The sequence below is a fragment of the Spermophilus citellus genome (genome assembly GCF_964194105.1).
Source record: "Spermophilus citellus genome assembly, chromosome: 6".
In the NCBI taxonomy this organism is placed as follows: Eukaryota; Metazoa; Chordata; class Mammalia; order Rodentia; family Sciuridae; genus Spermophilus; species Spermophilus citellus.
Window position 1 is genome coordinate 16,794,245 of NC_138187.1, and position 13,290 is coordinate 16,807,534.

Below are 13,290 nucleotides of genomic sequence, written 5' to 3' on the forward strand. Positions count from 1 at the left end.
GGGTGACACAGCAGGAACTGACCACACTGGGCACCCCAAATGGGAAGCAGGTGTGAGGGTGGACCCAGTTCCAGAGCTGACTGCTGTCCTGCTACCTCATCCCTCAGCCAGATCATCTGCCAGCAGGTGTCTCAATTCAGTGCCTCTGCTCAGTGACATCACTTACTGCAGGCTGTTGGTTCTTGGCAGTTTCAGTAGCAGGAGACATGTCTTACGACACATCTCAAATCTCATCAAGACCCTGAAGTGTACGTGTTATCTCTACATCAACCCCAAGGAGCTAACACAGGGCAAAGGGACACAATGCCACACTGACCTTCCAGGAAGAAAGAGCGCCTCCCACGCTCCAAAACTTACATTCTATTTATTTGAAAAGAGATCCTTAAGTAAGAGATGAAAAACGATTCCCACATGCCGACAGCAGCTAACATATGATCATCCATTAGCTAATGGAAGCAATAAATAATTCTGTGAAGCAAAAAAGTCCTTTTACCACTCATTCCTGGCACTGAGGAGGGGGAGGGAAACTTATTCCAAGTACACTGCTAGAAAAGCCATGTATTTTTGATAGGCATGAATATCAATGACAAATCAGACAAAACTTTAAAAATATTAGGAAGTTTCAATCTATAAAGGCACTTTATAGACATCACTGAAAAACTGAAGATGAAGAAAAGTGTTGGTTTTATAGATTTATTTTTCAAAGGGCAGTACACTTAGAGAATTTAAATACAAGTCCAGGAGAACTGCTCTGTCAAGGTCAGTGACGACACCAGAATGGGTTCTCACTTCCACACACTTCCCAGGATCATCCAAGTCCTCTCTTGGTGAGGAAGAGGGGTCTGGCAATGACAAAGCAAGTTCAGTATTTGTCTCTGGTGTAGTCACCAACTCTTGAATGACATATTGAAGGTGCTAACTCCAGTGTAACTAAATGTTATAGATTCTAATATGGTGTTTTAATTTACAATGTCTTTTGATGACTCTGGAGCCTAAGTAACAACAACTTGCACTTACGGGGAGACTGCTGCACCGGGCAGCGGGGAAGCAGCACACACTGCTCGCTCTGCCTTCACACAGGCCCAGTAGGGCCTTCGCTCCAGTTTACCTGTCAGGAAACCTGCGCAGCCAAGCAGTCCAGCAGCCCTGCCCAAGACCACCAGGCTGACAGCACATGGTACAGCTGCGAAAAATCTGGGTTACCGACTCCAAAGTCCATCCTCTTAAGAGGCCACCAGGCCTTTTAGCTTCCTGGACAGTAGGGCAGGCAGGCCATGGGTGGGCAGTTGATGGAGACAGAGGTCTGTTTCTGGGTTACCTCGCTCAGGGTTTTGTGCAGGATTCTTTTTATGAGGATGGCCAACAATCAAGTGAATCCATCCAGGAATGACTGCTCTCAACCTCTTGAGGACAAAAGGTCATCACTAGCATGATGCTTTTTGAATGGCAGGTAAATGAAAGTAGCCTGCTAATTTATTTGTTTATTTATTTATTTGCGATACTGGGGATTGAACCCAGGGGTGCTCTATCACTAACCTACATCCTCATTCCTTTTCATCTCAAAGACAGGGTCTTGCTAAGTTGCCAAGGCTGGCTTTGAACTTGCGACCCTCCTTCCTTACCCTCCCAGGTCACTGGGACTACAGGCATGTGACACCACACCCAGCAGCAGCCTGCATTTTAAGTGAAAATCTCTGTCAAGCATTTCCATCTTTCATTTCTTCTTGAGTCTTGCTTTATTGAAGAACCAGACAAATTCTATGGGAGGACCACATTTCATAAGTCATTTTTACCTGATATTTTATTCATATACATCCTTCTTATCTGCAATGTAATCAACAATTTCTTGTGGACACATTAACTTTTCTGCATCTATATCAGGAATTTCAAACCCTAAAATGAAAAAAATTAAAACAATGTGTGAATGTAGAAAAAGCAAATCCTTTAGAACTGAAAGCACCTAAAACTACCAAAATTCTCCAGCAATTTTGAATCCCATTTAGGTTGTGAGCCCGTGAGGTTTTAGATTGTATGCCCACGTTGAGTCTAAAGGGGTTTTGTTGTGGTGGTTGTTTTAAGGACAGAATTAGATTAACAGAAAACTTCTCCTCTTCACACATACAACTCAATGGTTTTTAGTATATTCACAAGTCTGTATAGCTATCACTATTATCTAATTCCATAAGAATTAATCTCATCAATCTAATTTCCTCAGAACATTTTTATCACCCCTAAAATAAAATCCAGTGCCCTTCAGTCAGCAGTCACTTCCCATTATCCCTGCCCTAGCAACTGATCTACTGTCTCATGGATTTGCCGGTCACATTTCACACAGTGGAATCATGCAGTGTGTAGTCCTCTGTATCTGGCTTCCTCCACCTACATTGTCCTCAAGGTTAACTCATGAAGTATTATGTTCTTCACTCCTTTTTATGAATGTTTGGGTTTTGATAGTTACAATTTACAAAGTGCTCACTTTAGTCCAAATATTATGCAGAGTACTTTACACACAATCTCTAATTCTCACAGCAGTCCCAATCTTGAAATGTCTACTATTGTCACCCTCATTTTATAGCCAAGGAAAAGGGCTTTGAGGGATGCAATGCTCAATCCAGATCCAGTACTCAGCCACTAGCAAATTAGATCATACCTCGAGTCAACCCGTGAGGAATTTTAACCAAGGCCTGCTCTGCAGAATGGCACAGAAGTCCCTTTGCTTCCTGAATTGAAGTAACTTACTCAGAAATTAGCAAAGAGCTTTATAAAGGTCTCATTTGTACACAAACAGTCCCGAACAAAGAAAATTTGGACCGTGCACGTAAGGCATTATGAAGACCAAGCCAGAGGGTGTACTGTGTCCTCAGCATACCTGTTACTTCTGCCTACCTAGCTGCTGGGTCATCAGCGTCTCTACAAGTGAAACTTCTGCCCTTCATCTTGGACCTGTCTTAGGAATCTAAGCCCCTCAGGCCTATTCTGGCCATTCAGCCCCCAGCTTCTAGCATTTCTTTCAGTTTAATCCACCTAAATGAAGAATCAGAATATGCAGATGCAAGACTAAGCCAGTGCGTGTTACCAAACTCGTCTTCCATGGCCATGATAATCTCCACTTGGTCCAAACTGTCTAAGCCCAGGTCTTTCATAAAATGGGAATTTACCGAAAGCTGTAAGAAAGGAACCAAACAAAAAATTGAGTCTGTAAAAGCATTTGCTTCCAAGGTAACAGAGCAATACAATGGCATTTAATCATCATATAGACTTTTTAAAAAATATAAGTGTCTTAATTAGCATTATGTATTTGATCTACAATGGCAGGTACACACTATGCTTAAAGGTACCTTATTCGACTTTGTTTTAAAGTGGTTAACAACATAAAGCAAATGAAGGCACTCACGTTATATTATCTTACTGTGTGTGTGTGTGTGTGTGTGTGGTACTGGGGACTGAACACAGGAGTGCTCTACCCCTGAGCTACATCCCCAGGCCTTTTTAAGACAATGTCTCGCTAAGTTGGCAAGATTCACCTCAAACTGTGATCATCCCACCTCGGCCTCCCAAGTCACTGAGATTACAGGTTGTGCGCCATAAGACTCCAGCATTTTTTTTTTTTTTTTTTTTTTTGGCCACTCTTCTGAATAACATCTGAAGGAGTTTGGTTTTCTTGTTGCCTTACTGACAACTAAGACCCTGCACCTTAGATATAACATTCCCCTTAGGAATAGCACATGGCTTCAGGCCCAGTGGTGTGCACCCATAATCCCAGAGATTCAGGAAGCTGAGGCAGGAGGATTGCAAATTCAAGGCCAACTTCAACTTAGCAAAACCCTGTCTCAAAAATAAAAAGAGCTGGAGATGTAGCTCAGTGGTAGAGAATCCCTGGGTTCAATCCCCAGAACCATATGCATACACAAAATAAAAAATAGCATACAGAGTGCCTAGAATGTGAAAGGCTAATGCCACCAAAAAAAAAAAAAAAAAAAAAAAAAAACAAGCTGTGCTCTCATACAAAAGATTTAGTTATTTAAAAAGGAATGTATACTACCACTTGTGGCTTTTTTTGGTAGTGGGGGAATTGAATGACAGGGTTTCTCGTATGTTAAATGTACCTTCTAATTCTGATTTCAACCCCAAACTCATTTGTTTTTAGAAATGGGTGAGAGATACACACAAACACATGGAATATATACTTACATAAGCATTGAATATATCCGTAAAGACACAGAAGCTGGTGATACTGGCTGTCTCCCAATGTTAGGGGAGCTGGGTGGCTGGGGACCAGGGAGGCTGTTTACTGAATATCCTTTCAGGACCTTTGAATTTCACACCATGTGCTTAAATATGCTAAAGAGAGAAATTTAACCCACCATCAATTACCTTTTCTGGATCAATCTTGTCATAGAGTTTCAGGACATACAAAACACGGTCCTTGATTCCCTCTAACGTCAAAGGGGGTGCATCACTATACTGGCGGCACAATTGTGTAACTCTCCCTGGAACCTAGAGCAAAGGCAGGAAGGAAACACGGCTGTGAACCCAAAATGCCTCTAAATAAATGCACAAGTAAGTCTACAGGTATCTTTCACAAAGCTTTTGGGACCATATAGAACTCACATCATCTGATTCTAATTGTGGCCATGGTACCCAGTCACAATACTGGACAGTCTCAGAAACCCTAGCAGTAAGCAGCATCAAAATGGGCCTGGGGAGGAGGTGGTTGGTGGGGGCTGGGGTTGTGGCTCAGCGGTAGAGCGCTTGCCTAGCAAGTGCAAAGAGCTGGGTTTAAGCTTCAGCACCACATAAAAATAAATAAATAAAAGGTATTAAAAAAAAAAAAAAGGCTAGGGATGTGGCTCAATGCTTAAGTGCCCCTGGGTTCAATCTGTGGTACAAAAAATAAATAAAATAAAAGGAAAAAAAATGGGCGTATTTCCCCTCAAAGCCAGGCCTAGCCTCTCTGCCTCCTGGGCTCAGCGCTCAGGTTCTGGACGTTCATCACTATTCAGTGAGACTCACTACCACTAAAATCGTCTAGGGCCTGCAGACAGAGCAGCCTGTTTCCCCATGGCCTTGCCAACATCCCAGGGCCTCTACAAGGCACTGCAGCTTCAGTAGCCAGGTGTGAATCAAAATAACCCAAGACAGACCTGTCATAGTACACTCAAGACAGTGCCTGTGAACCTACTGAGAAACAGGAAAAAAATTAAGAAAAAAATGATATGAAGAGGAATTAATGCTGAAGAAAGGGGAAAAGAGAAGAGGGAGGCCACCAAGTGCCCAGGGCTCAGAAGTAAAGTAAGCAGCTGGTAGGTGCTGTCTACCCATGCGACCCGCTGCGTGTCAGCATCAACCCAAGCATCACTGGGAAGTGCTTACAGAGGCCAGTTTGGTGCCATGGGATTAAATTAAATTTAGCTGTTTGGGGTTGGGGATATAGCTCAGTTGGTAGAGTGAACCCACAAGGCCCTGGGTTCAATCCCTAGCACCACTAGTATAATAACAATAACAATAATAATAATAAATTTAGCTGTTTGGACTCTAGAAACTTACTTAGCCTTTGTGTTTCTCAGTTTCTTTACCTGTAAGATGGGGATAAACAACAGTACCATGCTCACAGGACTGCTGGGAGACATCAGTGAGGTGAAAGAAAGGGCTCTGGCCTCTGCCTGGCGTATGCAACTCAGTAGGAACAACTTAGGGTTATCTACAAGGATCTTGAGGACAACCTGCCACTGTGATGCCTTTGCTGCGGTGATGCCCCAAAATACTAGATGCTGTTTTTTTTCCCTTTCAGTCTCTTTACTGAGCTTTTTTTTCTTTTGGGGACTGGGGATTGAACCCAGGAGCACTTTACCACTAGCTACATCCCCAGCCCATTTTCTTTTTCCAGTCAGGGTCTCAGTAGGTTGCTGAGGATGGCCTTGAACTTGCAATCCTCCTGCCTGGGACTCATTAGTGGCTGGGATTACAGGCATGCACCACTGTGGCCTGGATTCTTTATTGATTTCCTATCGTTAAATCAGGCTATGGTGCCGTCCTGAGTATTTGACACACAAGATCTCTTTGAGCTCTGACAGTAACCTTATGAGATACTTGGTACTATCACTCCCCATTACAGTTGAGGAAGCTGAGGCAGAGAATGGCTATAATCTTGCCTCAAGTCCAGCCACATAACTTCTTGGAGAGTTTTACTATTCCTTGTTGCAAGATCTCAGCTTACAGAATGAGCAAGCACCTCCCCAACAGCCAACACCTTCCCTAAGACCTACACTTAACAATTATATGCAACAGAAATTGCCTCTCCTTGACATCAGGGAAGGCACTATTTGCAGGAAGAGTGAGTCCTCTGGAGTAGTAACTCAAACTGATCATTTTCCATCAGGATCCATCTTATTTTACTGGGGTCCTCCCCTGCCTGAGGGAAATGCTGAGGAAGCTAAGGAAATGACTATAAATCCCGCTCTACAACCTGCCCCTGAACAGCTTTGTCCAAGTAGCCCAGACATCTCAAACTCAGCTGTTGAAATAAACTTCATACATGTCTCAAAACTCTGGCTGCAGACCTCCAGCCATGTAGGAGTCTAGCCAGGAACCTGAGGGTCAACCTCCACTCTTCCCACTCTCACTGTCACATTTATTAAGTCACCCAGCTTGGCAGAGTGGGAGGAAAGGCCCATTCCTTCAACAAACCTTGCTAATTATTCTCTCCCAGTGACCTCAGCATTATCAATACCTAACTTAACTGTTTGTCCATATCTTTGAATAAACTTAATCAAAACCACTTTGTAAATATAAATACAATGGTTCCTCTGCTGTGTATGTAAACCAAGAAGAGGCAGTACATTATCTTCAAGAGCCTTGCTTATTCAAAATATGGTCCAAGGGCTACCAGCAGCAGAATTCATGAGAATTCCATGGAAATGAAACCCCTCTGGCCCCTTTCCAGCCCCACTGGATCAGAATCTGTATTTTAATCCAGGTGACCTGTATGCCCAATGAAATTTGAGAATCAATGCTGTGAGACAAGGATAATCATGTCACATTTTGCCTTATGCTGAAATCAGTCTCAGGACCCAAACACTCAGCAACTATACTACTGCGCTTTTAGCCCCCAACTTTAAAATGACATTTACCTTTTGATATTGCCAAGAGGACACTGCCCAGTGAATTATTAATCCATTACACTGTCAGTGAATCTCAGCACTAGCTGCACAAAAGAATCACTGATTCTAGATTCTGACTTGGCCTGGGCATCCGTATTTTTTATTGTAACATGCAGTCCTGATTGAAACCACTATTACAGGAAGCCCATCAGCTTGAAAAGGGGTTTCTCAACTTGACCTTGGGAGTCTTTAAAGCTGTAATTTTGTTTTGTTTTTTGGTGCTGGGCCTTGTGCATGTGAGGCAAGCACTGTACCACCAACTGAGCTATATCCCCAGCCCTAAAGCAGTAATTCTTAATCTTGGATGCACTTCAGAGTCATATGGGGAGCTTAAAAACAAAACAGAACTGCCATGTCAGGGTCCCATTCCAGAGAACTAAATCATATGAGGAGTGAGAGGAGGGTCAAGGGATTTCTTTTCTTTCTTTCTTTTTTTTTTTTTTTTTTTTTAGTTACCTAGGTGAACTGAGCGTTCAGCTAGGGCTGAAAACCGCTGCCTCGCGTTGCAGCCTCACACAGACTTCATCAGATAGGAAAGCTACTTTACCTGTTCGCTATCCTTACTTCCAGAAGGTCAAAAAACAGGTAAACAACGGTGCCAGTGGGGAAAATTAAGACAGAAATCCAGGAAAAAGAACTACTCTGAAGGAGGCTACCTCTCTGCACCCTATCTTTACTCTCCCTCTAGAAAGTGATGGCGGTATTTATCATGGTGACCACAACTAACAGCGACCAGTGTTTTGATGGCTGACCAAACAGGTGCCCTGACTGCATTATCTCAACTAACCCTCGCTGCCACTCCACCTCCCCGCCGTTCAGTCCGGGGCTCGGCGAGGCGAGGAGACCAGTTCCGCGGGGGCAGCCGGCGCGGGAACCCCGGGTGCGGGGGAGTCTGTGCTCGGCTCTGAAAGCAGTCACCAAGTCGCCGGCCTCCCGCAGGGGCCCACCAAACACCGGTCGGCGGCGGGGCTGGGGAGCCCACCAAGGCCCCCCGGTCACCTGCTTGCAGCTGGCACGGTCCGGATGCCCGCTACCCCCTGACCTCCAGCGACCGGATCCCTGACCCCTGCCAAACCCCGGCAAAGTCACCGCGAGTTACCTGCGTGAGCACTAAGGCTAGCTGTGTAGTCCCGGGCCACGTCCGGTTCCCCGCGGGACACAAAGCGGTGCTGAGCGGCCGGGCCAGGGCGGGTACGGGGACACGAGGCAGCGGCGCGAAGGCCGCAGGCAGGCGGCGGACACAGGAAGAAAGGACACGAGCCGCCATGGCTACGCCGACCCAGGATGCACTGCGCCGCAGCCTCAGGCCCAGATTTTGTCCCCGCTACGCACAGAGCGGCGCTATCTGACGCCGCCGGCGGTAGCGGCCCCTAGCGGCCCCTGGCGGCACTGCGCCCTCGAAGCCGCGCAGCCCTGCCGTCCAAGTACTTAGTGCTAATGACACATATGCGGTCTTCCCTTGAATGCTAGTCCTTCATGCAAGAAAGGTATTTGGTTTTATTTCTTCTCTGAAAATTCTGAAATACATTTATTTAAAAGTTGTGATGCCACAGTTCTTCCATAGGCATTTAAATTTAATAGTTTGCAACAGTTCAAAAAGTGAGAATCAATTTCAATACATAACTAAGACTAATAAATGTAAGGTATAGGCTACAACCATATACATGTCTTAAAAAGTGCCAGGCAACATATAAGTAATATTGTTAACAAAAGTGGGTAAATTAGCCGGGCTTGGGGCCATAGGCCTGTAATCTCAGCAACTCAGGAGGCCAAGGCAGGAGGATCACAAGTTCAAAGCCAGCCTCAGCAACTTAGTGAGGCCCTGTCTCTAAATAAAATATAAAAAGGGATGGGATGTGGCTCAGTGGTTAAGTGCCCCTAGGTTCAATCCCCAGCTTAAAAAAAAAAAGAAAAGAAAGAAAGAAAGGTAAATTAATCTTAGCTATTCAGGAGAGTAAAGTAGAAGGATGGTAAGTTCTAGGTCAACCTTAGCAACTTAGTGAGACCTGTCTCAAAATAAGATAAAAAGGGCTGGGGATGTAGCTCAATGGGACAGTACTTGTTTAGCACACATAGCAGACACTTGAGTTCAACCCTCAAAATTGGAAGAAAAAAAATAAAAAGAAAAACCCAAAAGAGGTAAGTGGATTTGGGAAGTTTATGCTAATTTGAACATATTTCTCAGCTAGGAGCCTAAGGAAATTGATTTAAATTGAAGCACACTGCCATGGTGAACAATCCAAAAATTCCTTTAGTTTCATTTTTCCAAGTAAAATGAAATATATCATCTTTGAAATAAAATGCATTGTATGAGCCCATTATGATAAAATTATTCCTATTTATTCATTCACTAAAACGTTGAGTCTCTATAATGAGCTTATTATTGAGGCCATAGCAATGAGCAACCCAGAGAGACAGTCTATTCTCACAGAGTTTTACATTCTGGTATAAAAATAAAGACAATAAACAAAAATATGTGAAAACAATGCAGTACTATTCATAATAGCCAAGATATGGAGTCAGTGTTGGTGTCCAGCAACAGATAGGTAAAGAAAATGTGGCATCCATACACAACGGGATATTATTCAGCCATAAAAAGGATGAAATCCTGTCCTCTGCAGCAGCCTGGAGGACATCATGTAAGTGAAATAAGCCAAGCACAAAGTCACAGATGCTCTCGTTCATAGGTGGGAGCTAAAAAAGTAGATTTCATAGAAAGAGAATAGAATAGTAGTCACTAGAAATAAAGAAGGGGCCAGGGTAAGAAGGACAGAGAGATGTTGGATAATAGGTACCAAATACAGTTAAATAAGTTCTAATTATATTTTTACTTTGTGAACCATCTTTCTTAATCTCCCAGCACCACCATGCCCAGTTTACTGCTCTGCATATTAAGCAATTGGGTTTTTTTTGTTGTTGTTGTTTGTTTTTTTGGTACCAGGGATTGAACCCAGGGGTGCTTAACCACTGAGCCACATCCCCGGCCCTTTTTATTTTTTATTGTGAGACAGCGTCTTGATCAGTTGCTTAGGGTCTCACTAGTTGCTGAGGCTGACCTTGAATTTGGGATCCTGCTTCAGCCTATTAAGTTGCTGGGATTACAGGCATGGGCCACCTCAACAGGCTTTCTTAAGCAATTGGAAGAGCACTTGTATTACGAATTTGGAGTAACTGCCCAGGCTCCATTTTAAGTGGCAGTACTCCATTCCTGCTGAAAACTGGCTCCAAAAAAACTCTGCCTGGAGTTCTATGATCAAGGCCTTGATCTCTTCACAGAACCTATCCAGTATTTCTGTTATGTATCTCAGAAGTGATTTCAAACACTCATAGTCTAGTATGTGAATGAAATAAGAATGTGGGGCCACCTATAATCCCAGCAACCTGCCATCTTCGGCGGTTTAGTTCCTAAGCAACTTAGCGAGACCCTGTCTTAAAATAAAAAATAAGAAGGGCTAGGGGTGTGGCTCAGTAACAAAGTGCTCCTGGGTTCAATTCCCAGGACCAAAAGAAAAAGAAAAAAAGAATTTGCTGCGTACTCCCCCTGCCCATGTGCAGTCTTCCCATGCTCCGATTTGTGAGAACTTGAAGTGAACTCACCCCCCCTCACGATGTTACATCCCATGGTATCAGAGCCCACGTGGAAGTTATGTCAACTCCTGGACTTCAAAGTACACCTGAACCCAGGAGTTCTGACAGACACTGTGAAAACCCAGGCTGGGTGGCAGGCGGAACCTTCAGCCGCTTCTCCCAATGCCAAGAGCTCAGGCTGGGACAGAACCTGGGGCCTGAAGCCAACCCCTGCCCAGTCCTCTGGCCTCTGAGAAGATTCTTGTCACATATTTGGGCTGCTTTGCTCAGGCCAGTTTTTCCTGAGAACAGCTTGCTTGTATAAAGGTGCACCTTGAACTTCAGTCAGACTTGACTTTCCCCACAGGCCTGCTTCCCCCCTAGCTGAGCAATTAGATTCTAATTATTTTGGAACACACATGATTAATAAATCTCACCTACTAAAGTATATTTCCTGTGAGATTTGTTCTCATTTTTCTCTCTTTTGAAACATATGAACCTAAGAAAAAAATTCTCTTTGTATGGCAGTAGATCACTGTGACTCATATTTTAATCATCTCCTTATTTTAAGCCTATGTTACATTTAATACTATGGTCAAACATAACAAATCACCTCTTATTTAAATCATATAATTGGGTAGAGTTCCTTTACCCTCCAGCAAATTCATGAAGAGAAAATGTCTACATGGTCTGTAAAGTAAAATGTCCAACCTTAAGATTCTCCTTCGTGTTTGGAGAAGCTTTAACAAAAAACATCGATGCCTTTCGGTAGCACTTCCATCACAAGATGGATGGGCACAGTGGCACGTGCCCATAACCCCAGAGAATCAGGAGGCCGATGCAGGAAGTTTGAGGCCAGTATGGGCAATTTAGTGAGATCCTATCCCAAAATTTAAAAAATAAATAAATAAAAAGGGCTGGGGATGTTGCTTAGTGGTAGGTGCTCCTGGGTTCAAACCCTAACACTCCCTCACCCCCCAAAAAAGAAAGGCTGGATGAATGGATGGACAAGCATAAATGCCATCACCTGTCATTCCTCCCTTTTTCTAGCCCATCTGTACTTCTGTCTCAACCCCTCTGTTGTCCCTGAGACCCTGCATCACTGGATCTTTCCCCTGAGCCCCTGAACACGCTTAAGTTTCTCCCAGTCTAAAAACAAAGCCAGGGACCAGCATGGTGGCACACTCCTATAATCCCAGTGGCTTGGGAGGCTGAGGCAGGAGGATCATAAGTTCAAAGCCAGCCTCAGCCATTTAGCAAGACCCTAGGCAACTCAGCAAGACCCTGTCTCTAAATAAAATAGAAAAAAAGAGCTGGGGATGTGGCTTGGTGATTAAGTGCCCCTGGGTTCCATCCCCAGCACCAATAAATAAATAAACAAACAAATAAAAACACAGCCTCCTTCACTGATCCTTTACATACCTCTAGTACCCCCACCTCCTTTTATAGTTGAGCTTCTTTTTTAAAAAAAATATTTATTTTTTTAGTTGTAGTTGGACACAATAGCTTTACTCTGTTTATTTTTTTAATGTGGTACTAAGGATCGAACCATTGAGCCCCACCTCCAGCCTCCAATTCACTCTTTTTTAAAAAAATATTTTTTCAGACATTGATGGGCCTTTATTTAGTTCATTTATTTATATGCGGTGCTAAGAATAGAACCCAGTGCCTCTCATGTGCTAGGCAAGTGCTCTACCACTGAGCCACAACCGCAGCTTCTCCAGTTCACTCTTTAATTCACTCAACTGGCTCCTACCTCTGACCTGAATGTTCTGTGAAGCTCACTACTACATCTGAGATGGCCAACACCAACTGATAAGAGTCTCTTTGGCAATTCATTTCCTGCCTAGTTTTTATGGCTGTACTTCCTCTGCTCATTTAAAGGCTGGTTCTGAAAGTCTGTCCTTGACCTACTCTTGACTTTGACTCACTCCAGAGACTTTAACTCCCGCCTGCATCCAGCCAGGCCTCTCCTCTGAGATTCACAGTCCTACATCCAGGTGTCTAGTCAACATTCCTAGTGGATGATCTGTAAGCATCTGAATTAATTCTCACCATCCCTTTTGTCTTTTTTTGTACCAGGGATTGAACTCAGGGGCATTCGACCCCTGAGCCCCATCCCCAGCCCTATTTTGTATTTTATTTAGAGACAGGGTCTCGCCGAGTTGCTTAGTGCCTCCCCATTGCGGAGGCTGGCTTTGAACTCCTGCCTCAGCCTCCCGAGCCACTGGGATGACATGCGTGCACCACCTGTGTCTCTTTCATTGTCACCTACTAAGCCAGAATTTTAAGACTCCTTCATTTCTCACGTAATCAGGCACTCACTTAGTCCGGCCCATTTCTTTTCCCTCCTAAATCTTCCATTCCTTCTGTTTCATTTCCACTGTCTCTACCATAGGTCAGTCCTTCCTAGTGTTCCCCTGCCTCCGCTCTTGGTCTCCAAAAAAGTCCATTAGCCACTCTGTAGCTAGAGTAGGACGTCATCTCCTCACTGCTCAGACCCTGGAGTGCAGAACAAAGGGCTGGTTTGTTCACAGTCCTCACAAGGCTACTGGCTACCTCT

General features: G+C 44.1%; 1 protein-coding gene across 1 annotated transcript; it reads right to left on the reverse strand.

Moving 5' to 3' along the window:
- Nucleotides 1–679: 679 nt before the first annotated feature.
- NDUFAB1 (NADH:ubiquinone oxidoreductase subunit AB1) lies at nucleotides 680–8,463 on the reverse strand. Its single transcript, XM_081297447.1, has 5 exons — nucleotides 8,260–8,463; nucleotides 4,375–4,497; nucleotides 3,077–3,164; nucleotides 1,794–1,893; nucleotides 680–842 (listed from the first exon to the last, which is right to left on the reverse strand). The coding sequence occupies exons 1-4, from the start codon at nucleotides 8,425–8,427 to the stop codon at nucleotides 1,802–1,804; spliced, it is 471 nt and encodes a 156-aa protein (XP_081153573.1). The 5' UTR covers nucleotides 8,428–8,463; the 3' UTR covers nucleotides 680–842; nucleotides 1,794–1,801.
- Between the last annotated feature and the right edge of the window lie 4,827 nt (nucleotides 8,464–13,290).

What these genes read in the sequence shown, in the direction of transcription:
- NDUFAB1 (XM_081297447.1), bottom strand. Translation starts at nt 8,427, where the DNA reads ATGGCGGCTCGTGTCCTTTCTTCCTGTGTCCGCCGCCTGCCTGCGGCC. An exon ending in TAGCCTTAGTGCTCACGCAG is followed by an intron (nt 4,498 to 8,259) that starts GTAACTCGCGGT and finishes CCTTTGCTCTAG; the next exon opens with GTTCCAGGGAGAGTTACACA. An exon ending in GGCCATGGAAGACGAGTTTG is followed by an intron (nt 1,894 to 3,076) that starts GTAACACGCACT and finishes TTTTCATTTTAG; the next exon opens with GGTTTGAAATTCCTGATATA.